The sequence below is a fragment of the Macaca thibetana genome, chromosome 11 (genome assembly GCF_024542745.1).
Source record: "Macaca thibetana thibetana isolate TM-01 chromosome 11, ASM2454274v1, whole genome shotgun sequence".
Taxonomy (NCBI): domain Eukaryota; kingdom Metazoa; phylum Chordata; class Mammalia; order Primates; family Cercopithecidae; genus Macaca; species Macaca thibetana.
This window is the reverse complement of record NC_065588.1, coordinates 105655460-105681464: the sequence shown is the minus strand read 5'-3', so window position 1 is coordinate 105681464 and position 26005 is coordinate 105655460. Positions and strand designations below refer to the sequence as shown.

The following is a 26005-nucleotide window of genomic DNA, read 5'->3' as shown; positions in this document are numbered from 1 at the left end:
TACACAGAAGCAAGCCCTGCTACCTGGGGCCTGCACAGGGAACTCCTGCATTAAGTAAGCTTTTGGAAATGGGGCCTTCCAGTTCACAGCTAATTATTGGTTACCCAATTGTCAAAGAGTAGAATGCTGTGAAAACTCTGTTAGGTGCCCAGACGTTTCTGAATGCACTTCCTCTCCTCACTGGTGCTGTGGCCGGTGGCAGACCATGACTTGGGCCAACTTTCCCTTAAGCAGGGAGGCCAAGGACTGTGTAGCTCCCTGTACAAGGTGGCATCAGGGGCTCAAACTGCATCATGAGAGGCAGCTTCACCCAGAGGCGGCCACTGGGTTTTTATGGGGAGTAGGACTCTCATTTGAGCACTCACAGTGGGCCAGGCTCGGGACACACAGAGCTTGGTAACCCTGAAGGCATTCCTTCTCCTTTGGCCAGTGAGGAAACGAAGCAGCGTGCCTAGACATGCACAGTCTGCTGGGGTAGGAGTGGCATTCAAGCTTGCGCCTGTCCGCCTCCTGAGCCCACTCACCTTCTCCCATGCTGCCTCAGATCAGGAGCCCTGGTGAGGCCAGACGCCACTAAAAAAACAGCATGTACCCACCCCCACTCCAGGTACTCTTCCCTGAGGAAGGAAAGAGAAAGGGGCTGCCGAGAGAGGGCCGAGTCCGTGGGTAGTCTCTCTGGGGCTGGCTGGTTCCCCTGCCGTGAGAACTGTGGGGCCCTCCTCACTTGGCTCTGAGGGGTCCAGCTGCCTGCCTTGCTGAGATGTGGACTAGGTAAGGGCCCCACACAGTGGGATCAGCAGACAACCACCAAGAGGGAAGTCAAGGAACATTGCCCAAGGCCAGCTCTTCCCCACCCACCCCGTGGGGGGTACCTGATCGTCTGACACCTCCACACAGCGGATGGAGAAGGGAGGCTTGAGGTAGGCGAATCCCAGGAGTGGGGGCCTGGAGCAGCTGGTCACAAACTGCAACACAAAGCAGGGTCAGCGGGGACGGGGCAGGTTCCTGCTCTTCCAGGACAGGCCCTTGCAGCTGTGCAGCACGCATTTGCTCTGTCTGTTACCGTGCTGTAACTGCTGTCTAGCCAGCCGTATGGGGTGGCGGGGTGGATCTGGCCCCAAAACTGGCACACGCCGTACATCTCTCTCAAGGGTGCTGCTCTCGGGGACTAAGACACATGAAACCCATACCCAACAGATGCGACTGGCCACTTGTGAGAGCACGTGTGACTGCAGAGTAGGAAGAGCACAAATGCCCAGCCAGGGCACTGGTGAGGTGTCCCCAGGAGGCAGGTCTCCTGTGGGATTGTTAGAGGAACAGAGAAGCGGCTGACACCCTCCCACAGACAGATTATGTGACGAGACGGTGAGGGTGAGGTGGAGGCTGGTGGCACCCGCTGCGCGTGGCGTGAACAGAAGAAGCCAGGGAGACCCCCACTCGCTGGCCTTGCACTTGGCATCCTGTCGGCCCCTTAGTCATGCAGAGGAGACTGCACAGGTGCAGTCACCTGAGCCCTAGGCCTGCTGAGTTTCAGAGTGTTCTATGTGCTGGGGCCCAGGGGACCCTTTGCAAGAGACTAATAACCTCGCAGCACACTGACAAAAATGAGGCCCCAGAGCCAGCGAGGCTGCAGAGCAGGCCGAGGTGCTGGGAGCCCAAGTGGGGCCTGTGGGCAGCCAGCTACACTTCCCTGCTACCCCCTGAGAACTCCCAGCATTCTGCAAGTGGCAGCCCCTGCGTTATTCCCCTAAATGTGCTAGTTCATGCTTGGAGAGAGGCATCTGACCAGCCTGGAAATCTGTAAGTGATACACTTGCACAGAAGTGTCCCAAGAAACCATTCACTTTAACTCAACCATAGCCAAGAATGTTCTCCCTTCTCTAGGGGATACAGGGGCTTGTCACTTACATCATCAAGCTGTCCTCCAAAACTCAGGGGCAAGTTGAGGGTTTGGGTCTTGTTATAAATGGTTGTGAGATTCCTGAGACCATTCAAAGACAGTTTATGTGTGTCAGGCATCAAAAGAAGTTTTAAAAAGAGTATTAACAAGATCTATTCCTATTCTAATATGTGTTATTTATAAAAAACCATAGCAGCATCAATGTAGGAAGCATTTTTGTGTTTCCACACTGTGCCGAGCACTCCCTGAATGCAACCTCATCCAATCACTCTACGGATGCTGTGTGTCGGGGCTGTGGTTAGTCCTGTTGTAAGAATGAGGGGACAGACACAGAAGTATCTGTACATCCCAGTTTAGGCCGGCTCAGGTCTGTCCGCTACAGATTCAGGTGGGTCAAAGGAGGGAGGGAAGCTTCCCCGCTCCTGGGAGAGGGGAGGAACGGGGGACACAGGAAACCCCTGGATGATCTGCTTGCTTTACATTTAACAGAAGCGTGGCCGTGGTCACATCCACCCCTGGGCAAGGGTTACATTTATTCTGCTTGGCTCTGGAGCCTGTCTGCAGCTGCACAAACAGGCAGGCACATGGTAAGGAACTGTAGGTTTGGTGACAGGTTATCCGAAGACACACACACACCTGTTTTGTGGGGCGGCACCTGCACAGTGAGGAGACACTGGGTTCCTCTCTGTAGGAGGGGCCAGGGTGAGCCGTTTTATAGCTCGGCAGAAACTGCTTGGCCCATGAGGCCCTTCTGGGAAAACGGAACTGATTCTCCCAGGATCGACTTCTGGAATTCAGTCTGCCTGCCTGCCCCAAATCCCTGGGGACCTGTGGGGACGTGGGGCATCTGTGTTATCTGCTGGACTGAATGAGGGCCTCTTCAACAGGAATAAACTCTCCTTAGACTGACCACCCAGGAGAGAGGAAACCAGCTGTCATTTTAATTGCCAGTGACACTGTCCAGGTTGCCTCAACAGATGAGGCCACATGAGATTGTTCAAGCCCAAACCTCCAAAAGAAAACATTTCAAGGCACTAAATTTACCCCCAGAACATGGCAAGATGTTCACTGATATTCTGTCAAGGAGGAAGGCTGGTGGGGAAATGACAGGATCCTGTCTTTAGAGAAATATACGCATATATAACACATACACAGAGAAGTGTGTGTGCCATCCAGCATCCTAGAAAATACTTACATGCTGCCGATGTAACAAAAAACAATGCAGTGGCATTAGGGGAATATTTTGAACATTTACAACTTTTACAGACACCATAACAGGGGAACCAGTTAACATCAGCCACTTTATTTGCAAAAATACATCTTGATATCAACCTAAGCAATTATGTGTGTTTCATTGGGACACTGTGGGTGTATATGTGTGTCTTACGCTATTGAGAAAATGGGTATAGAGAGATAGTCTCCGGTGAGTAGGAGTGTAGAGAGTTGACAATTCTATACTAGAGGAACAGCAATTGTTTAAAATTTTGCTTATCTGTATTTTCCTAAGGTAAGGTTCCAAGCAGAGGGTCATTTACTTCTATAATGAAAGGAAATAAACAAAAAAGATGTTATCAAGGCCAGCATAGGCAAAGGGGAGGACAGAGTGCTGAGCGCAACAGGTATGCCCACCTGTGCAGGGGGCCTGAGGCTCGGCCGTGCCCCTCAAGCCCCTCTCTGGTTACTGCTTGGCTTACCAGGAGGCCTGCCTGTGGGACAGGATGTGCTAACCATCTGAGGTCCTCCTGATAATTTCATTTTCTCCAATGTAAATTATTACATCAACTGGCCTGGCCTTCCAGGTTTATGAGAATACATGCATGCATGCACAGGCAATAAATAAAATACCTTCAGAAACATAGCTCTCTCATCCGGCGTGAAGTCAGAGGCCAGAATATCCCAGAGCCAGATGATGACTCTGTGACTTCCGTGGAAACCACCGTAGTAGACTGTGTGCTTCCTGAAACCAATACAGACCTGGGCTCAGCAACGTGCTAGGGTGGGCACTTACGGACAGGCAGGCAGGTCATGTAGACAGCTGGCACGGCCCACTCTGGCAGGCGTGGGGAACACTACTAACTTCTCTTAAAGCCAGAAGTTCATGCCTCAATAACTCCATCTCCCTGGGAAGCTAAAAGGGTGGGGAATTTGAGAGCTGGCCCTGCTGTTCCTAAGCAGAGGCCAACCCCAGATCCTCTGACCCTGTCTCCAAGAGCTTCAGAGAATCCCCAGTCCTCAGGCCTGCTTCCACTTAATCTCTAGGTAAACAAAGGGTCAAGCTTTTAATCCAAAACAGTTCAGCCAGTCCAGGGAGGAGGAGTAGATCTGGAGACAGGCTCCTGAAATAGCCTTCTAAAAGGAACACAGTGAGGGAGCAGCTGGCTTTCTGGGAGGCCTAGGAATTTCACCCTCCCCCCACCCGCCTCTTACTTTAAATCTTCCAGATCAATCTCAGCATTGTCGCCAGAGATGAGACGCTGCAGTTCAGGAGCTGAGAACATTCGGATCCACTCGGGTTTGATAATGGAACGGAATCCGCTAATGAGGGCGGCTGTCTGGTTTTTTATTTGAGTGTGCATTCGAAAATGTGCCATCAGATGGATGTAGCTAATTCTGTTGCCAACAAGGAAGAGAAAACAATGACAATTAACAGGACAGGGCAGGCTGTCACCAATGGGCTGAAAGATGAGTCTAGTCTTTTCTGAACCATTTTACAAAAAACACAAATAGTACCAGAGTGTTTCATCAGAACAATGACAATGGCGACAATGATGACAGCACTCATGAACTGCGCACCATGTGCCACTGTGAACGCATCAAGCCTTCGAGGGCACTGCATCATTCACTCTGCCCCAAAACCCACAGGTCACACCTCAAGTCCCCACTGTGTCGGGAATCACAAGGAGACATTCCCCAGGTAAGAAGAGGGCCCTTCTTAGAACAAAGGGTGCTTCTGGTACTTTCATTTAATCTCATTCTTCTGGACATAAATCAAGTAAGATACCATTCAGTCCTCTAATAAGTTTTAAAATAAAAAATTGTTTCATGTCAAAACTTTAATCAAAACCTTGCTAATCTGGACCAACAGTCTAATGCTACAGCAAGGCGAACCTGCAGATGCTTTAAACACACAGGGCCAGGAGTAGACTCAACTGGGAAGTCAGAGCAACTTACAATGGTTCCAAGCAGAGGGTCTCTGGGTCTGCTTTGGTGAACACAGTGCCCTCAACTACAACTGCATAGCGCACAGAATCCTCTGAACAGGTTACATACATTCCAACAGGCTTGCTAGCATTGTTAATTTCTTTTTTCTTTTTATTTATTTTTTGAGACGGAGTCTCATTGCGTCACCCAAGCTGAAGTGCAGTGGTGCCATCTCAGCTCACTGAAACCTCCGCCTCCCGGGTTCAAGCAATTCTCCTGCCTCAGCCTCCCAAGTAGCTGGGACTACAGGCACCCACCACCACACCTAGTTAATTTTTTGTATTTCTAGTAGAGATGGGATTCACCATGTTGGACCTGGTCTCGAACCAGACTGGTCTCGAACTCCTGACCTTAGGTGATCTGCCCGCCTCAGCTTCCCAAAGTGCTGGGATTACAGGCATGAGCCAACATGCCTGGCTTTTTCTTTTTTTTTGAGATGGAGTTTCATTCTTGTCGCTCAGGCTGGAGTGCAATGGCACGATCTCGGCTCACTGCAACCTCTGCCTCCTGGGTTCAAGTGATTTTCCTGCCTCAGTCTCCTGAGCTGACATTAGAGTGACCGCCACCATGCTCAGCTGAGTTTTGTATTTTTAGTGGAGACAGAGTTTCACCACGTTGGCCAGGCTGGTCTCCAACTCCTGACCTCAGGTGTTCCACCTGCCTTGGACTCCCAAAGTGCTGGGATTACAGGTGTGAGCCACTGTACCCAGCCTTGCATCACTGATTTCTTAGCAAAGAACTTGAGCCCCGCCCAGGTACGACTCTCACCAATTCCAAATTAGTACAGTTCAAATAAATGTTTTACAATGCTAAAGCTTTAGTGATCTTGAAAATATTCCTATTAAAAAAAATTTTCCAGCAGCAAACCTGTACATTAATACATTCAAATATGATTTTCCTATCACTGCTCCTCCTTCCAGGTATTTTGTGAAGCAGTCGACGAGTACTGCTCCACTTTACTCAGAAAGGGGGAGGAGAAGAAAGGGGGTGAGAAGGAAGGAAGCAGAGAAGGAGGTAGGAGAGAAGAGAGGATGGGAAACATCCAACACTTATAAAGTGCAAGATCAAGTATCACCCCTAAAGAGGGAGAAACTGCCACTGCCAGGCCTTTTGAGTTAGTATGCAGAACTGAGTATCCTTGCCCTGCCCTGAGGCTTTATGCTATAAATCTGTGAAACAAGTTTCCACACAGGAGGTTTCCCGGCAGGACAGGACTCTTCCCTCCAGCACAGCCTGCCCCCACCTACCTCCTCTGGGAGCTCTACCGAGCAGCCAGTGTCTGTGTGGGAAGAGTAAGTGACTGCCTACCGTCACCCTCAAGCTGCAACACCTGGCAACGCGTGGCCTCTCCAGGGGGTGGCAGGATCCGTGTGACACGTCACCCATCTGAGGATGGTAACCATCACTGCTGTCATTTAAGCCCTCCTCTGAGCCTGACACCCAGGAAGGTATTTTATATACATTGCCCTACGAGCACCCCCCCTAAAGGAATGGCTACGGGTTACACGGCAGGCAGGGGCAGGACTCACCCTTGCTCTCTCTGGCCTTGGCTGGGCTCTCTCTACCCTCCCAACCTGCACTTTGTTCCTTTGAAGTTTTCAAACTAATGCCCTGTGGTCAAGGAGCAAGGTCGGTGTATTTCAATCATTATGAAAACAGGGTCTGTTCTCCTGACGCTTCTGACAGTCTAAATACAAAACTCCCAAGTTTGCAGACTGACCGAACCACCTGATCTGAGAGGAACACGACGCTTGGGAACACTGGACTGTGACGTGCATCTGATTCAAATGACTCACCAGGTGGGACTGAGCCCTCACTTGTCACTGAAGAGACTGATGCTCCAATTAACAGTTCAAAAGCTCACCTGAGCCTGGCAGCGGGAGACTGATAAATTGACAAAGGGGCCAAAGTGTGCTTCTCATGCCAGGCTCTGCTGTTTAAATTAGGTGACAATAGCGCCGGGTGGAGACCGTGCACTGAGAGTTTTTGCTTCTAGGGACCAAAAGGGATGACATTTATGATGGATTCTGCAGAGCCCTTTATCTGTGACGATAGTTGCTGGGCCTCAGAGTCTCTCCAATTCTCATGTCTAAGGACCTCCGTCTGCGGCATTTGAATTCACCACTGTCTTCTCGAGAACACTGTTTTATACAACTGCCACGTGCTATCATCCAAAACGATCTGCCCCTCCTCGCCAAGGAGTCTTTCCACCTCTGTGCTCTCTGGGTTCCGGACAGCGTGCTGAATGGCTCAGAATCCATCTGTCTGCATCTAGGGCTGTTATTAAACTCCTAAGAACACTGTGGCCTGGGTGCCTCTGACCTTAGAAGTGCTACTGCAAAAAATAAATGGTCAATTCTTATTTTGCAAATCAATATATGTATTTTTTTGAGACAGAGTCTCACTCTGTCGCCCAGGCTGGAGTGCACTAGTGCGATCGTGGCTCACCGCAATCTCCACCTCCCGAGTTCAAGCAATTCTCCTGCCTCAACCTCCTGAGTTGCTGGGATTACAGGCACGCGCCACCACACCCAGATAATTTCTCTATTTTTAGTAGAGACAGGGTTTCAACCATGTTGATCAGGCTGGTCTCGAACTCTTGACCTCGTAATCTGCCCGCATCAGCCTCCCAAAGTGCTGGGATTATAGGCGTGAGCCACTGCACCCAGCTGCAAACTGAATTTAATATAATTCTGGCCTATGAACTGTAACCGGTAAATTCCATTATGATATTTATGGCCTCTTTCTACTTCAATCTATCTTAATAAATTCTCAACATAAGCCCAGAGAGCCAGAATGAAATCTTTTCAAGTGGTGACCTTAAAAATCTAATTGCTATACTCACTTATTTTCATTTGTAACAGGAATGGTCTTCCCTCCAGGAATCAGTTCATGGCAAACAAGCTGGGGGAGAAGATGGGAGTAATTACTAGGGAGGACTCTAATGGGGAAATAAAGCTTCCCAGAGATGAGAGGGCCCGGTGCAAACATCCATGATAATGATGGAATTAAGATGGCACATGCTTGGGAACCATCCTTTATCATAAAAAGTCAAGGCTGAAATATCAACAAGCAGACCCTGCATGATCGATAAAGGTTTTTTTTCTCACCCAATCCTTGTTCAAACATTTGTATTAAGACTTCGGGATGTCATGGAGGGGAATGTGTTGGCATTTCGGAGCAGAGCAGGATGGTTAAACAAACACTGGTACATCCATACCCTGGAATACTGTGCAGGTACTAAGCAATATGATGAAAATGTGCATTTACTAAAAAGGTGGAAAAAGGCCACTGATGTAACAACATGCACAGAACGGCATCATTTCTGGAACGGGAAAGACTCTGGAAAGAGTCTCAAAGGACACAGGTAACACACTACCACGGGCAGGCTGTGGGCACTGGCACTACAGGCAGCTTGCATTTTCATCTTTTGCTCATATTAGAGCTAAATTTTTTTGTTAGAAGTTTCATTATCTTTAACGTTGGGAGAGAAAATTATGTTAGGAGGAAGCCTCAACATCTAATTACCGATTTATTTTAAACTCTAAAATCAACTGCTTCTTTCAACTTCAGGAATACTTCCTGTGCATCACCTAAAAATCAAAGGACATATCATTTGAAGCCAATTTTAATAGCAATTCTGTGAAGATTCTAGAACCCTACAGATCCAGAAAGGAACAAGTGATCCCAGTCCCACTGCCGTCAGCATCTCGGGTGGCACTATGAGCTTTAAAGCTGAAAGGGCCCTTAAGAATCAGCCAGCCTGAGGTTTCCTGATTCCAGGAACACCCCGCCCGTGAACTGTTCTGTAGAGAACGATCCTGTGAGACAGCACTCTTTCCTTCCTTCAAAGAAGAGTTCTGGGTCTGAGGAGTTAGCAAAGCTTGAGGTTAACTCAGCTCCACTTTGGTTTCCTCCTCACAGGCTGCTCTGAGCCTTCACATGCCACATGTCAGCCTCCCCAGGGGCCTTTCAGGAGGACAGGCCACGCAGGGCTCCCAGCAGTGCTTACGGACTGGGCCCATCCAGGACTTCCATCTGGCAAATGGATATGGAAAGCGTGGCTCAGGGAGACTGGGGGTTCTCTCTGAGGTGCCCAAGCACGAGTCTAAGAAGTCGGCTCTGCGTTAAGCTCATGGTGCCGTTTCTGCCGAGCGGCCCTTGGACATGCACTCCCAGAGCCTCATGCAGGCACCTCCACCAGGACACAATCAGAGGGGGTGGAGGCCGCTACAGAGAAAAGCCAGAAGGAAACGTGGGAGGAGACGTGCTGCGGCCCCGAGTCCAGGGTCTCTGCTCCCTGCTCTGCTCTGCATGCCGAGCCATGAACATGCACAGGCTTCTGCTTGAGGCACTTCTCGGGTGGCACCTTCCCCATCTCTAAGACATAATCCTCCATTTGTAACAGCTAATCCTCACCATGGTAACGAAAAGCCATGTTACAAATGGGGAATTACCCTAAAATGCGATATAAGAAAGCAGGGTCTCCTCGGGAAGCTTCAAAGGCCAGGTCAACTGGAAGGAAAGGAGGGGGCCCTCTCTCCCAGCAAGATGGGAGGAGGATGGGCGAGGGGTGGGGAGGACGAGGGACCAGACAGAGCCTCAGCTTGGGGCTCTTTCTGAAGAAAACACAAACAAAACGGCAGGTCTCAGGAACCCATGGGGGCAGTGGAAAAGGAACTCAGCCAGGGGGCGGACCTACCTGACCCATGACGTCCTCGTCATACGACAGTGTGAGGCCCAGGTCAGCGATGTCCCCGTCATAGCGCTAACGTGACAGAGAAGGGGAAAGTGTTGGGGCCGTGGAACACTATGTGCTTAGAGGTTTAACCCTCCCCTGAGGTGCTACTTTGGTGCTGTGAACACCCATGGCTGCTGAACAGCTTGACGCAAAGAAGGTCATTGGTGACTTTGAGGCGGGAGGTTGTGAGGATCAGCCCTGAGTGGGACTGCCCACAGGGGGACGTGGGGGGCCTGCAGCAGCTACAGTGACAGCAAAAAGAGACAGGCCATCTCCTTCTGGGACTTTACAAAGCTGTGAGTTCACACCAGTGCTTGGCTTAGCTCACCCACCATTCCACACTCACCTTGATGGAGGTGAGGTTTTTATAGAACTCGGAGTCCAGAGAAGGCAGTTCATCCACCGAGCTATAGAAGACGCTGTGGTGGTGCCCGAGCAGCTGGCTCAGGAAGAAGGATGCGAATGGCACGTCCACCACAATTCCCTGGGAGAGCAGAGAAGCAGAGCTGTCGGTCGGCCAGGATTCTGATGCAGTGTTTGGATCGGGGTAGCTCAGGGTGCAGACATGGCCTGAGGGTGCCATCGGCATTTCCAGGCCCCTCCTAAGTTTCCAATCTGGAGAGCAGTATCTCCCCATCCTCTATCAAATACAACTGAGTGCCTCCTGGGGACATTACAGCACGAGTGGTCAGGACACAGGGTTTGGAGCTACAGTGCTCAGAGATTAAATCCTAGCTGGGCTGCTGCCAGGCCAGGGCCCTCAGCTGTCTCACCTGTCCGTGGGGAGCAGCACCAGCCTCTCAGGTAAGAGGATGGAGCGGGCACAGTATCAGGCCCCCAAGCTCTCAGGGCAGCCATGGCATGGGCAGGGGCCCGAGGAGCACAGAGGAGAAGCTCTCCCCCAAAGGCAGGGTTAGGGAGCTTCCGGGAGGAAAAGCCAGCTAAGCGAGGCATAAAGTAGCCAGCCAGGCACTGGTACAAGGCCCCAGGAGTGCTCCAGAGATGGAGGGCACGTAAGCAATGGAAGCTACGTCCAAAGAGGACGTAAGGTCAGGTCAGGCAGGGCCCATAAGCCTCACTGCAGGTTGGATTCTGTCCAGAGGGCTCTGAGCAGAGACGGGACAGAGCTACACTTTTATGTGGGGAATGGGCTGGCGAGAGGAAGACAGGAGGCAGAGACACAGCCAGACGGCTGTGGCATGCTGCCAGGGGAAAACGCTGACAGACTGTGCCAGGGTAGCGGCAGGAGGGTGGTGAGAGACATGTGGACTGGAGAGGCTGAGAGGGGACAGTCACTCGGACTTGACGACGCCTGTCCGAGGACCGTAAGGGTAAATGAGTTAATCCATGCCACTCCTCACGGAGGGCCTAGCAGGTCCCATCTTCTCTCGTCAGTGCAATTACTGTCGGAGGTGAGGGAGGGAAAGGACACAGAGGCGAGGCCTGGGAAATGAGATGACATTCAGAAAAGCCAGGAGGCCATGCTTTCCAGGTGGCTCAGGCTCTTCTGAGTGTCATCACAGCAACGTGTTTAAAGGAAAACACATGCCATGTGCTCGGGTGAGTCCTAATGGGATTTTTAACTTTCTCAGTGGCAATCAACTGAGAAATTGTCTCCATTATGCAGATGAGGAAACAGAGGCACAGAGAATGGGTCCAGGACCCAAATCACTGGAGGGCACAAGGAAGACTGGACGGTGTTTGGGCAGGGGCTCAGATGGGCCACCTGATTCCATCATGGCCGGGGACTGAGGCCCGTGCACACAGGCTGTCTGCAGACAGAGAGAGAACAATGGATTGTTCGAGAGTGAAAGGAGTTTGGCCCTGAGACCTCCCTCTCAGCTTGGCCCAGCTGCTGGCTCTTTCTGTTTGGAAAGCATCTGGCTTCTCCAGGTTTCTGGGGTATGCGAAGAGTGCTGCCCAGGTGGCTCGCTTCCTCCGTACTTGGGCCAGAAGCTCAGCAGAGCCTGAGACCCAGGAAAGGTCCCTGCAGCTCTGGAGCCCGCTGCAAAGGCCACACAGACTAGCTGAGCTTGTGCTGCAGCTTTCCTTCGTCCTGGGAAGCAGGACTCTTCCCAGGAACAGGCGGTGACTTCCCACTCAGGGTGGTCCCACCACGGCTTTCAATGGACAGGGAGCAGGAGCTGTGTGGGCCACGACGTCGCCCTGACCCCAAGAGGCCACAGAGTGGAAACCCAGACTCACTTCCTCTTAGTAAGGTGAGGACGACTGCTCCAATCCACCTGGGGTGAGCAGCAGCTGGGCACCGTGGGAGGCCCTCCTCACTTACCATCAACGGCAACCCAGGAACGTGGTTTTTCTTATCTCCACTTTACTGATGAGAGAACGGGGCTTAAAAACTAAAGGAACTCGAAGGCACATGGTCACACGGCTGACTAGGAACAGCTGGTCCTGACCTGTTGCCATGGCTGGGAAGCACTCACTCAAACAGCACAAGATTTTTTTTTTTTTTTTTTTTGAGACGGAGTCTCGCTCTGTCGCCCAGGCTGGAGTGCAGTGGCCGGATCTCAGCTCACTGCAAGCTCTGCCTCCCGGGTTTATGCCATTCTCCTGCCTCAGCCTCCCGAGTAGCTGGGACTACAAGCGCCTGACACCTCGCCCGGCTAGTTTTTTGTATTTTTTAGTAGAGACGGGGTTTCACCGTGTTAGCCAGGATGGTCTCGATCTCCTGACCTCGTGATCCGCCCGTCTCGGCCTCCCAAAGTGCTGGGATTACAGGCTTGAGCCACTGTGCCCAGTCAGCACAAGATTTTAAAACTATCAAACTCCACAAAATGCTGCCCTCCTACAATGGGGACCCAGCCTCCGTGTGGCCATCTGGCTCTGCACACCACTCCTCACGCCTCAGGAAAGAAGAGGGCTGGCTTAGGACTTGGGCCGGCCTGGGTTCAAATTCCGCCTCTATCTTGGCTTGGGTTCAAATTCCGCCTCTACTACTTAACTAGCAATGAGACTCTGGATAGGTGACTCCTCAAAGCTTCAGGTCTCCCATCTTTAAATAGCCAGGACAGCAGCAGCCCTGTCACAGGGCTGTCGATGGGATGAGATGAGATGGCACAGGCAAAGTGCCCACCACTGGTGTACAACAAACCTTGGTTCCTGCCCCTGTCCTCGCTTGTACCCTAGTGACAGTTTACATGGCCAAGCCCGATCACATATGTGTATATGAAGAAGCCCATGATACCACTAACATTTTATTTTACATTTCTCTGTTTCTTAACGTTCCTACCTCATACACAGCCTTCCCCAGCATCTTCCCCACAAACTCGAAGAGCTGCAGGTAATTCTCGTGGATGTAGGATGTGGGTGAGGGGTACAGCCTCTCATCCCCACTGGTTGTCTGCAAGGCAAAAAGACAGGGAGAGGCAGAGGTCAAGTGCCTTGCAAGGAGCAAGTTCAGCTCTTCACATCTTGAATCTGGCTGCTGTCAACCCTGTTGTCCCTCCCCTTAAATACCTTGAACAGATTGAGTGCCGGGTCAAACACTCTCTTGATGATCTCTTCTAAGAACTCCTTAAAAACACCGTCTTGATCAATCCCTGCTTCGTCCACCCCGAGGTCATTGACAAACTTCACACGGATGACTCCCTTCATGGCGTGCTGCGAGAGCTGCCGAAGCTGCTCATAGCCATCCTGCCAAGAGCAGAATTACAGCCCAATAGGAAGCCCAGAGACTTCTGCACAATTCGGGGTTCCCTCTCCTCTGTGCGAAGCTCTCCCAGCATCATTACCAAATGTGCAAATTATGACACGTGGGTGCATGACAGGAGCCATTCTCACCTGGTTTTGAATGAGTGCTGATTAAAAGGAGAGATTCATTTGGGGATGTGATGGTATTGCTCCCTGGCAAGGGGAGACTGACCTCAAGGGGACAGAGAAGTGAGATGGGGAAATTAGACAAAATGAGTCATGACAAGCTCCTGGCCATCAGACAAAGGATGAAAGAAACCGGGACAAGATGCATTTCTCTCTTTCTCAATGCTAAGAGTACCTTTAGCTCATGGTTAAAAAAAAAAAAAAAAAAAAAGTAAAAAGAAAAAAAATCAAACCTACAGAACACTATAAAATGAAAAGAATTACCCATCAACCCTCATCTCCTGCTGCCTTCCCAATCATGAAGAGCCTGCAAGTCATGCTGAGGAATTTAGGGGGCATAATGAGGGTGATGGGAGCCACAGAACGTTTTAGGCAAAGAGTAACAGGGCTGACTTTCTGTCAGATCTTTCTATTGGCAGCAGAGCAGGTGGATGGCAGGGACCAAGGCAGGGAGCAGAGACCAAGACGTGGGGGTGGTGCTGGGCCTGGACTTCTGGCTGGTGGTCAGCTCTCTTAGGACACAGCCATTCAGCACATCTTCTCTATCCAGACCTCAACATGCACAGCCCCAGAACCACCACTTCAGAGTTCTCCTACTAAATCATCTGTTTAGTTTGTCTCTTGATTCTAATCTGTTGAGGCCTTCCTGGTTTCTGGTTCCATCATGTAATGCATTCCTAGTACTTGGGGTGCTGAGGTTTTATTTCAGAGCAGTGACTACAAAAACAGTGCTGAATAGCACAGGGCCCAGGGAAGAGTCTGTTGGCCCCACTTGAGAGGCCCCATCACCAGGTGAAACTGACATCTTCAGATGCTGTGACGGAACAAGTGACCAATCAACCCTGCTGTCCTGTGAAGGCCACGCCACACTTCTCCCTTTCAGCTACAACTGGAACCCTGTCACATGTTGTGCAGAGGTCAGACAGACCATCTCCATAGCATCCACTCAGCTGCTGTCTGGTCCTCTCATCACAAAGCAAACGAGCAGTACGCCAGTACGGCAAGACCTGTTTTGGGGAACCCTTGCTGCCTTCCTGCCACGCTCACTCAGTGATCCCCAAAGGACTATCCTGTGGTGCCCCTGAGTCTTATTCAGGGGTCAGGCTCCACAAAGTTAGTGGGCAAGGGATAAATTACCTCTCAAGACCCCTAAGTCACCTGTGGGAACAGGAACACAGTTTTGTGGAGGCAAACCTGAGAAGGACTTTTTATGTACATAAAGTTTGAGAATCATTAAGTTAGATGACAAAAGGGAGAAACAGGAAGTCACTAGGCAGCTGTAACAGCATTTAAGCCATTCTGCCTAAATTTAAGATAATTATCTTGGGCCAGGCACATCACGAGGTCAGGAGATCGAGAACATCCTGGCTAACACGGTGAAACCCCGTCTCTACTAAAAAATACAAAAAAACTAGCCAGGCGAGGTGGCGGGCGCCTGTAGTCCCAGCTACTCGGGAGGCTGAGGCAGGAGGATGGTGTAAACCCGGGAGGCAGAGCTTGCAGTGAGCAGAGATCCGGCCACTGCATTCCAATCTCGGCGACAAAGCGAGACTCCGTCTCAAAAAAAAAAAAAAAAAAAAAAAAAAGATAATTATCTTGGAACCGAGATGAGGACGGATGGAGAATTCCAACAAGTTCCTGTCTGCCTGCAGGAGTTCCTCCATCCTGCTTTAAAATTATGCCTCCCCAGCCTTCACACGGATTAGCAGATGCATTTGTGGTTATGTGTTTGAAATGGGATGGTACGTGTGAATGCACGTGGCACATGGCCTAGCTCAAGGAGCATTTACTGGATTCCAATCTCAGTCTTGCTTGACCAGCTCCACATCAGCCTCTTTGTTAAAAAGTTTAGAGGGGACCACCTCTTGTGATACGTTTCCTGCCTTCTGGGAACTGGCGTGGATGTGCGAGGATTATATCCATGCCTCTTGGGAGGTGAATGTGAGTCAGCTTTCCTCTTCTTCACTGCATCTCAACGTGCAGACACAGGGAATACCGAGCTAGAAAAGGGATGCCTGGCTTCCAGGCCCAGCTCTGTCACTGATATCCAAGTGACCTTGACTGTTTGAAGTTCTCTGGCCTCAGTTCTGCCTTTGACAGAGACAGGGGAAAGGACTGGATAAGAGTATGTTTGAGGATCCTTCTGGTTCTGAATGCTACAGTTCCAGTCCAAACTCACCCTCTGGGAAGGAGAGCCTTCCTACAGGACTTTAATATCTGGAAGCCTAACACGGAAGCACAGCCCTCAATACTAACCATAAAAAAAGAAAACGAAGCCCAGGAGAGCATGAGTCTGAGATCAGCTTACTGCCGCCCCCTTGTGTCCAAATCCAGCAAAGGCCCCTGGGCTCTCATATTCTAATAACCAAGCCACCAGATTACGAGAACTGGGATAACAATGAACAACCCTCTTCCCTTCTCCAATGGAAAGTAAAGAGGAAAAGGAACTTTGCCTAAAGCCTGACAGACATCTCTTTTGCCATCCCTGAGGGATGTGTTTTAAAAAGTAGGGCCAGAGTAATTGGGATGTCAAGTGAATTTAAAATAAGCAACGACATTTGTGAAGGGAGTCGGGGGATTCTGCCACTCTCAGGAGATACTGCAATGTACACTACCCCAGACTCTTCCCGTGGGTGGGTGCTGGCCACATCTGGGTGGGCATGATGGGTGGTGGGGCTACGGATTCCTAAAGACAGGGGAGGTGCATCTGGGTCTGCTGAGGAAAGTGCTGGAAAAGGAGTTTCTACCACACAATTGGGCTTTTTCTGAGTCAAAAGCAGAGATTGCAAATGGGTGGCCCACAGGTTGAATTTGGCAGAAAGACAGGTGTTATCTGACTTTCTAGGTACTTTACAGAGTTCAATTAGTTCACAACATGGAAGATCTGAATTTTGGCCTTCTCTTAAAAACTCAGAGCATTATGGAGCCCACCTCGCCACATGGCGGGTCTGGAGGAGCTGAGTGGCGGTGGCCTCTTCTGGGGAGGCATGTGCTTCCCACTGCTCCCCAACACTAAGGCTGGGTGTCAGTTGCCATTTATCAACTCACTCATGGGGGCTGTTTTTCTCAAGTAGAGGTACACAGACCAAGGGGGCTGTTTCAAGAAGAACAGGAGGGTAAAGCAGAAGTGGAGATTATTTCTACATGTCTAGCATGCAAACAGAACGCTCCTGCAATGAGACCCACTCAGCCAGCTTTACTCCTTCACGTGGCCTGCAGGGCCCAGTGGGCACTTCAATTCCTTATGCCTACCTTTAAGAATGTCAGAAACATCCACTGTTCAGCACATGCTGCCTTTCTAGCAGCTCTTGGCATTGATCACCAGTGGCTGGTGGCACTCAAACAAGCTCTCCAGTAAGGAGTGACACAAGCAAGGTGCGATGCACCGCAGGAGAAAATGAAGACACGTCAGGAGGAAGAGCTGCTGCCGGGAGCCATCTGCCGGTTGGGGTGGCTATCTGGCCACATGCTGTCAGGGGAATCCTGTGACTGTCCTATACTGCAGGATAGGCTCATGAGGAACTGCGGCTGGAGTGTGATAAAAAGGTCTAAAGTGCAAACACGGCAAATAAATCAAGCCAAGCCTCTCCAGGGAATGGGGACTGTGGCTCAGTCACCAGTTCTATTGCTGGCAGGATGAGCGTGTATGGGGAGGCTGTGCACTATACAAGCCTGAGGGAGGCTGTGGCATGGACAATACAAACACCGTAGGTAGTTAAGTTTATGACAACCATGTTCCAGCAGATTGGAGTCAGGGTCTTGTGCCAACAAAACCAATGTATTATGACAATTTTCTGACACATGAGGACCGGGTACCTATCTCTAATTTCCATGGAGTCACCCTACAGTGACAGCCTCAGTCAATGGGTTTAGCTCAGGTGGGTCACTTCAGTGGTATCTTCTAAGTTTCTGTCTACAAAGAACTTCCAGCTCTGTGATAAATGTATTTCTCTACATAACTCAGTAAATGTAACACCTCCACTCCACTTCTACTACAATCACAGTTGAGAGTCTGGGCAAAGTGCCTGCTGGGACAAATGGATTTTGCACAGACCTGAGAGTGTTAGTGCAGCCGCTGGGGCTGGCAGCTCTGGTCCTCATTTCAAAGGGACAGGAAGAGGTGGAAGTTCTAGCCCAGTGACTCTCATGGGGTAAAGGAAGACACTGCTGGGTCTCCGGCATTGAGGACATGTTTAATCAAGCAGCTGTTCAGAGCAGTCAACAGGACAAATGACCCCTTCCTGCTCCCAGAGCCTTGATTTCAGATCAAGGAGTAACAGGAACAGTTAAAAAGCCAGAAATCGTCCACTAAAGAGCTTCCATGTTGCAGGGCCCACTTCCTTGTGGTAGGATTCCATAGGCTTCACACTCACCTCCAGCATCCTGGACCGACGGATGGTGATGTGAGTGACATGCGGGGAGGCAGAGCTGGTTTCCACCAGCCCCAGTTTCTCCTTCTCCTTGGTAACCATGGTTCGAAACAGGAGAACTCTCTAAAATGAACAGAGGCGGGACCAGAAAACAGGGTCAGCAACTGATGATTCCATAAAAACACCCTGCAAAAATGACTGAAACTGAAGTTAGATGAGATGCAGGCAGAATGGGATGCCTTAACATGTGCTACCGGTTAGAGTGTCCTGTGAGAACAGAAGCATTCCCTGGAACAGTTGTGGGAATTAGAAATATAGCTGAATACATGTCAAGCAAAAAACGTTCCGGAAAGAGTGGTCTGCCTGCAGCTAGGGTCCAGCTAGGAATGGCCTACGAGAAAATCCTCCTCAAGGCTGGGTGTGGTGGCTCACGCCTGTAATCCCAGCACTTTGGGAGGCCAGGGTGGGTGGATTACCTGAGGTCAGGAGTTCAAGACCACCCTGGCCAACACGGTGAAACCCTGTCTCTACTAAATACAAAATACGAAAATTAGCCAGGCATGGTGGCATGCGCCTGTAGTCCCAGTTACTTGGGGGGTTGAGGCAGGAGAATCGCTTGAACCTGGGAGGCAGAGGTTGCAGAGGGCCAAGATCATGCCACTGCACTCCAGCCTGGGGGACACAGTGAGACTCTGTCTCCAAAAAAAAAAAAAAGAAAAAGAAAAAGAAAAAAGAAAATCCTCCTCATTCAGTCAATAATCCACTATAAAAACTTGATGACAGAACAAGTTACACAGACTTCTTTATCTAGCTGTGCCTGCTTTAAGGGAAATCAATATTATGAATCCTAAGAACAAAAACAATTCAAAGATAATTTTTCCTACAGTCAGAGAATTTAAAAATGACCCTACAGTATAAAGCTCCCTGACCTTTCAATCTGCCTCCTATGTGCCTTCAAGCCCACCACAGTCCCACAAGTAATATTTCTCAATTACTACTTGAAAAGAACCCTCTCTCCTTATTTGTAAGATTCTGCTAAACCTCTTTAGAAGAGCATGACTCTTTGCCCCATCCTGGGCTTGAGAATCAGCACCCTAATACCATTTAAATAAAGTCAGCTGAATGAATACATAAATCCAACCACAGCTGTTTTTCTAAAAATGGGAATCTCGGCCGGGTGCGATGGCTCACGCCTGTAATCCCAGCACTTTGGGAGGCTGAGGCGGGCGGGTCACCTGATGTTGGGAGTTCGAGACCAGCCTAACCAACAGGGAGAAACCCCCAACTCTACTAAAAATACAAAATTAGCCAGGCGTGGTGGTGCATGCCTGTAATCCTAGCTACTCGGGAGGCTGAGGCAGGAGAATGGTGTGAACCTGGGAGGCAGAGATTGCAGTGAGCCAAGATTGTGCTGCTGCACTCCAGCCTGGGTGATAGAGCGAGACTCCATCTCAGAAAAACCACAAAAAACAAAAACCAAAAACCAAAAAAAAGGGTATCTCCCCCAAAGTCAAGAGCTTTATTAAACATAAGAATAGTAGCAGCCAGGCGTGGTGGCTCACACCTGTAATCCCAGCACTTTGGGAGGCTGAGGCGGGTGGATCATCTGAGGTTGGGAGTTCGAGACCAGCCTGACCTACAGGGAGAAATCCCAACTCTACTAAAAATACAAAATTAGCCGGGTGTGGTGGTGCATGCCTATAACCCCAGCTACCCCGGAGGCTGAGGCAGGAGAATGGAGTGAACCCGGGAGGCGGAGCTTGCAGTGAGCCGAGACTGCGCCACTGCACTCCAGCCTGGGCAATAGAGCGAGACTCCGTCTCAGAAAAAAAAAAACCCAACAAAACAAAACAAAACAAAAATGGGAATCTCCCCCAAAGTCAAGAGCTTTATTAAATACAAATAAGAACAGTAACAGCTGGGGGCGGTGGCTCATGCCTGTAATCCCAGCACTTTGGGAGGCTGAGGTGGGGGAATCACCTGGTCGGGAGTTCGAGACCAGCCTGACCAACAGGGAGAAACCCCCAACTCTACTAAAAATACAAAATTAGCCGGGCATAGTAGCGCATGCTATAATCCCAGCTACTTGGGAGGCTGAGAGGCAGGAGAATTGCTTGAACCCGGGAGGCGGAGGTTGTGGTGAGCCGAGATCGTGCCACTGCACTCCAGCCTGGGTGACAGAGTGAGACTCTGTCTTTAAAAAAAAAAAAAGAAGAAGAAGAAGAAGAAAGGGGATGGTACTGAGTGGAAGAACTACTGTTCAGTGAAGCATCTCGCTGAAGCTGGTTGACAGGTCTAGACATGACAGGACTGACGTGCTCTGAGTAGAACCAAAAGCCCTGAGAGGTTCCAGGGCCATGCAGAAGAGAGGGGACAGACTGGGGACACAGGGAGGGAGGCTGGTGATAGGAATGAAGGGTGCCACTCTCTCTCCTCTCTATGGCAGGGGAACAGTAGGACTTTTGAGAACAGGTGTTTCAGTCATGTGGAGTCGTGTAGTTTGTGACACAAGTACTTCCTATGACCCCAAATCTTTGGCATGGCCACCTAAAGGGGTGCTGTTTGGTGATACACAGGCAGAAGGCGAGTTACATCTGGGTCAATCCAGCATGGGGTGGAGACAGCAGAAGACACAGAAACAGAACTAAAGAGACAGAAGTGACCACAGAAAGCCTGGATAGGGCTCTGGATTTCTATGGGGCATGGAAGAAGGTCTGAGGCAAGCTTATCCAGGCTGCAAGCGCTGGGCAACCTCAGCGACTGCAGTGGACAGCTGGGTACTGCTCATTCTCCCCATTCTACACATGAAGAAGACCTTATTCATCCAAGGCTACACAGTTGGTGGGCAGGGGGCTGGAATGAAATCCAAAGACCACACACAGCCCCCCATACTACACAGCCCCTGCCCACCCCACACCGCTTAGGCCTTCTGGGTAAAAGCAAAAGGCAGAGAGGCCTTAAGGCCCAGCCAGGGGATGAGTCACACATAAATAGGTAAAAACAATGTTAAGAGGGTGCAGAAAATGAAGTGCTGTACACGTGAGCCAGGCAGAGCTGAGGCTTTAACAAATGTTAAGGAAAACAAGAAAGGCACTATAGTGAAATCAAGAACAAGGGGGAGGGTCAATATTTAGGGCAGATGGTATAACAGTAACAGAGCAGAGAGAGCCTGTTACCCTCCTGTGTGCTCCAGCAAGAATATTTCAATGGCAGAGGGCAGCACACATGCCATTAGGGGGAGCCTGAAGCTTGAGATGGGCGGAGCGGCAACAGGACAGCCTGGCTACTCTGAATACACCAAACCTTAGATACTCCCCCAGGACCTGCAATCACGGAGCAGGAAGAGGCAGGAGATGAGGAGGGCCCCATTTTCCCAAGGGAGGAAATTTTATGAACTAAGGACAAACAACATTGATGACATATTTAAGCAAAATTCCCAAAAGAAAAAAAAAACATGAGGATTACCATATGCCCTGGACGTAAAAGTCATTCCAATTTATCTCAGTGGTTCCCAAACTTTCCTATTCACAGCACCTCTATCATTGCAGTAACTTTTTTCATGGTACTCCTAGGCCAAAAGAAATCCCTAGCAGTCCTGTTTACTAGGTAATTAGTTTCCAAATATTTATGTCCTAAGACCTCAGTTACTGTATTTTACAAATGCACCTGCTTTGAAATATAAAATACTTTTATTTCGTTCTTACAAGCCAGCTTTGCAATCATCATTAAAAAGAATGTAGTGCAATCTCATGCTGAAACCATGAACTACTCTGAACTAGCAGTTCCTGTGGTGTCTCACTGTGTTCCCCTCAGAAATCTAAAATACGTGCAGCACCTCCAGTGGCCACAGCACATGTGAACCACAGAGAAACAGAGCGGAGGGTCTAGACTATGTGTTATGGAAATGCTACGGTCAGAGGCTGATTTCATAGACACTCAGGTCCAGGATGAGGGGCTGCATTTTAAACCAGACACCACCAAACCAGATAAGGCCCAGGAGATGAAGGCTGGAGTCTATTTCAAACAAAGACGAGGTGGAGAGGCTGATACTACACTTGGAAAACACAAGCCCCAGAGGCAAACAGGAGCTGCCAACAGATCACAGAAGATAAGAGAAGCCACTTTTAGGGGTTGTTCAAGGACCAAAGGGTAGAAGTTACCGAGAAGCACAGTTCATGATGAGGAAGAATGTTCTATCTTTCGGAAAGGTAAAGCCACAGAACGGCCTGCTTTGCAAAGCTGTGCATTTCCTATTGGAAGCAAGGTCAGGGACATCAGAGCAGGTGCTCCCGCAAGGAGGGCACATTTGATTAAGTAATCGCCATAAGGCCCTTCACTTCTGAGAGTTTGCCAAGTGCAGTAAGAATTTAAACAGCCACATTGTTTGCACATCATTGCTTGAGGGGAAAGAATAGCAACCATAAGTATTAAAGTCAAGGACAGAACAGTATCAAGACAGCAGTGAGGATGAAATACCTCTGAAAAATGAGATCTAATTTACAAAAATGTGATTTATGCTCTTTTCTAAAAATATGTCTACTTCATTAAAAGAAAAAGAAAATAGAACAGGAGAAAAATAAAGGACACAACCTAGACTCCTAGAAGCCTCTTCTGAGAGGAGCAGAGTGTTGTCACAGCATCAGACATTTCCAGAGCACCTGCCACTCATCAGGGACGTGAGCCATGCTTGCCACCCTCATTTCCTGGATGCTCCTGCCACATCCCAACCCTCCCCAAGTCTCTCTCATCCCCCGGGTGTGCGGCACTCTCCTGGTTTCCCTCCTCCCCTCCTTGTGCTGGCCCTCTGTGGGATGGGTCCTGCAGGGCTCTGCCTCAGTGCCCTGGACTTCTCACTCCATCTGACTTCCCGACCACCTCGCCCAGACTATGGTGGGAGTCAGGAGATTTGGGTGCTGTCTGACTCCCTGACCACCTCACCCAGTCCATGGGGGGGCAGTCAGAACATTTGGGTGCTCTCCCTACACAGGCTCCTCACTCCTGAATGTCAGACTCCCTGTCCAGTGGCTTCCAGGAGCTGCAGACATCTCACATCCTACCTGCTCAATGCTGAACTCACCACCATGTTCCAGTCCTGCTTTTACCTGTGCTTCCACCTCAGGAAAACACCCCCGAGCACCCAAGCCAGACACCTGAGCATCACCTGAATTCTTCCTTTCCTTCTCCTCGGGATGTGAACATTCTCTGAGGCCTCCTTAAAAATATCTTGACTTGGTCATCTTTTGACTCCCAGGGCCCACCCTAGTGCCGGCAAGCTTGCTTTAACACCCCAGCCTCTAGCCAGCCCTCCATGCTGCAGCCAGGATGACCTTCCTGAAGTATGGCTCTGACCAGGTGCCTCCTAAGCTTCCAGCCCTCTGGTGGCTTTGCATAAAGCCCCTGATCCCAGCCTCAGTTTCTAAGGTCCTCTTGCTCGAGCTCCTACTACCCTCCTCGGCTTCCTCTCTTGACCCCATCCTTTCTATTCTCTCCAGCCACACTGCACATTTGGCTCTCCAACAGCACCTCATCCTCTCTCACTCAGCCTTTCAACCCACTCAGTCTTTCAACACTGTCCACTTTTGCCTGTGGGACCCTTTCCTGACCCCTTCCCCTCCCTCCAGCTGGTCAGGTCCCGCACCTGGGCTGCCACTCCACCAGAATCGCCAGTTCACTCTGTCTTCTCCAGCTGTGTACCCCAGCACTTGGTGTAACCCCACCACAGAGTAATGGCAACCACTGTTTCCTTGTGCTGAATGAATGATTCTACTTAGTCACCTCCAATGGCTGTAGCAAGGATGGAAAGGCAGGAACCACGTGAGGGAACAGAAAGACACATCGGGGCCCAGCTCTGAGTGCAACTCACGTTTTTGTGAGGAATGACATGTGGGATGTACTGCAGGATCAACTGTGCCCGTTTTCTGTCCCTGTCGAGTTCTTGGAAGAGCACGCTAGGTTTGAGATCCCTTGAGAAGAAAGACATGGGTTTGGGAGAATTAAAAGAAGGAAATCATCCTCTAGTGCGAGGCTGGGAAGCGACACCATGTGGGCCACATGCAGCCTGCTGCCTGTTTCAAGAGTCTGATGGGAACAGGACCACACTCACTCATACATGTATAGCCTATGGCGGCTTTTGTGCTGCAAGAGCAGAGTTGAGTAGCTACAACAGAGACTGTCTGGTCCACAAAGCCTAAAGGCATCTGGCCCTTTACAGAAAAAGTTCGCCAGTCCCTGCTCTAGTGCCACAGCTTCGGCAGTTGCCATAAAGCTTGAGCTCCTTGATAAAAATGTGGATATGCACCTATGTTCAGTTGTGATAGGAGGATTTCCCCCACCCCATTACCCTCCAAAAAACCTAAAAGCAGTTTTTACCCTAGTAATTCTGCTAATAAAAACTGCCTTTTAACTCTCATGTTCCGTTGCTCAGCTCAGCTAAAAGACCTCTTCCTAGTTTGGATGAGAAATGTATGCTAAATATAATCTGGCTCTGTCGCCATTAATTAACTCTAATCATATTTGGTGTAAACATCTCTCAACAGAAGTGTCCTGACAGGTGCTTCATAGGGACAGCAGCTCTCTTTACACAAATGAACAGACAAAATGAAGCAGAGGGAAAAAGTCCTCTCTGCCCTAGAACAAGAGTGCTGAGCGCTCGGGCAGTGTGCCGGAGCAGACTGGCTTCCATGGAGCCCTCCTCAACCCTGGAGCTCACTTTCGCAGCCAGTGGTCCTCGGGGGCGAAGCGCCGCCGGCAGTCCCGCTCGTACAGCACCATCAGCCACCCGTGGACAGACTGGAACAGCTCCAAGGTCTCGCCCTTGGCGTTCTCTGTGGGACAAACAAACAGGAAAGTCAGAGGAGGAGTCAGAGCCAGAGAGCAGGGGGAGGACAGCTCTTGTCTTCTGCAGTTGTCATCAAGTCCTTGATCTCCCTCGCTCTGAATTATATGTGGACCCGAAGGAATTAAAAGGCACCCTGGGTACGTGCTAAGTGTCTGCAGGGCCTGAGTGCCTCTCAGACAAAATCACTCATGCTGCCTCCCACAAGTGTGTCATCCGAAAGGCCTTTTCAATATAAGTAGCTTTGTCCTGAACAACTGGAGACACTTTGGGAGGTGGACTCTCATCTCAAGTGTGCACTGGCACATGTTTTATCTTCATGGAAATCAAATGGAAGAATCAACAGGAGATTCAGGGCAAAATTAATCATCATTAATAATCCTCGACACATACATGCAAATCCTGAAGGGAGCCTGGGAGAGCAAGACTTCTATAACCACACCTCTATCTTAAGAGGTCACAGATAGTGAAGAAAGAAAATTTCCAATTATGGGAATATATGTGCACCTTCTATTAACTTGGATAGACAATAAAGCTAAGAATCAGTTGATGCTATAGACTCTTTGGCCTCCCTGGGTGCAGCATCAACCAAACAACGGCAGACACCTTTTATCTTACCTACGATTCCATCCCAGATCATCTTAAACACAAAGGAATTCAGAAAAGAGGAGATGGTGACCAGCTCTTCCAGTTTGAATGAAATCTGCTCTTCATAAACTTCAATGTCATCAAGGATTCTAAATCAGAGAGAAAATTACCCAGAATTCCACACTGAAAAAAGGCGAAGAGAAAAAAATCTGTACTGCTTAATAAACAAAATAAACAAGGTTGAGAAATAAGCTTTATCTTGTAGAGATACTTACTGTAAAATCTACAGATAAAACGATATGATGTCATCGGGGGAAAGGGGAGGGAGAGCCTTAGGACAAATACCTAATGCATGTGGAGCTTTAAACCTAGATGACCGGGTGATAGGTGCAGCAAACCACCACAGCACACGTATACCTATGTAACAAATCTGCACGTTCAGCACGTGTATCCCAGAACTTAAAGTAAAATAAAATAAAAATAAAATGAAAAAAAATGATATGATGTCTAGGATTTGCTTCAAAATAATGTGG

At 49.7% G+C, this 26005-nt stretch overlaps 1 protein-coding gene across 4 annotated transcripts in view; it reads right to left on the bottom strand.

The window, feature by feature from the left end:
* UBE3B (ubiquitin protein ligase E3B) overlaps positions 1-26005 on the bottom strand; it is a 65729-nt gene that overhangs the window by 8406 nt on the left and 31318 nt on the right. For 3 of the 4 annotated variants that reach the window (XM_050749662.1, XM_050749664.1, XM_050749663.1), the window contains 12 exons: positions 25503-25621; positions 24759-24873; positions 23913-24012; positions 18053-18172; positions 13320-13496; positions 13093-13203; positions 10189-10326; positions 9804-9869; positions 7947-8005; positions 4328-4510; positions 3746-3857; positions 873-965 (listed from right to left, as the gene is read on the bottom strand). In XM_050749662.1, the coding sequence (XP_050605619.1) occupies positions 873-965; positions 3746-3857; positions 4328-4510; positions 7947-8005; positions 9804-9869; positions 10189-10326; positions 13093-13203; positions 13320-13496; positions 18053-18172; positions 23913-24012; positions 24759-24873; positions 25503-25621 (1393 nt within the window). Of the gene's footprint in view, positions 1-872; positions 966-3745; positions 3858-4327; positions 4511-7946; positions 8006-9803; positions 9870-10188; positions 10327-13092; positions 13204-13319; positions 13497-18052; positions 18173-23912; positions 24013-24758; positions 24874-25502; positions 25622-26005 lie in introns of those variants that run through there. The other variant, XM_050749665.1, reaches the window with a different exon arrangement.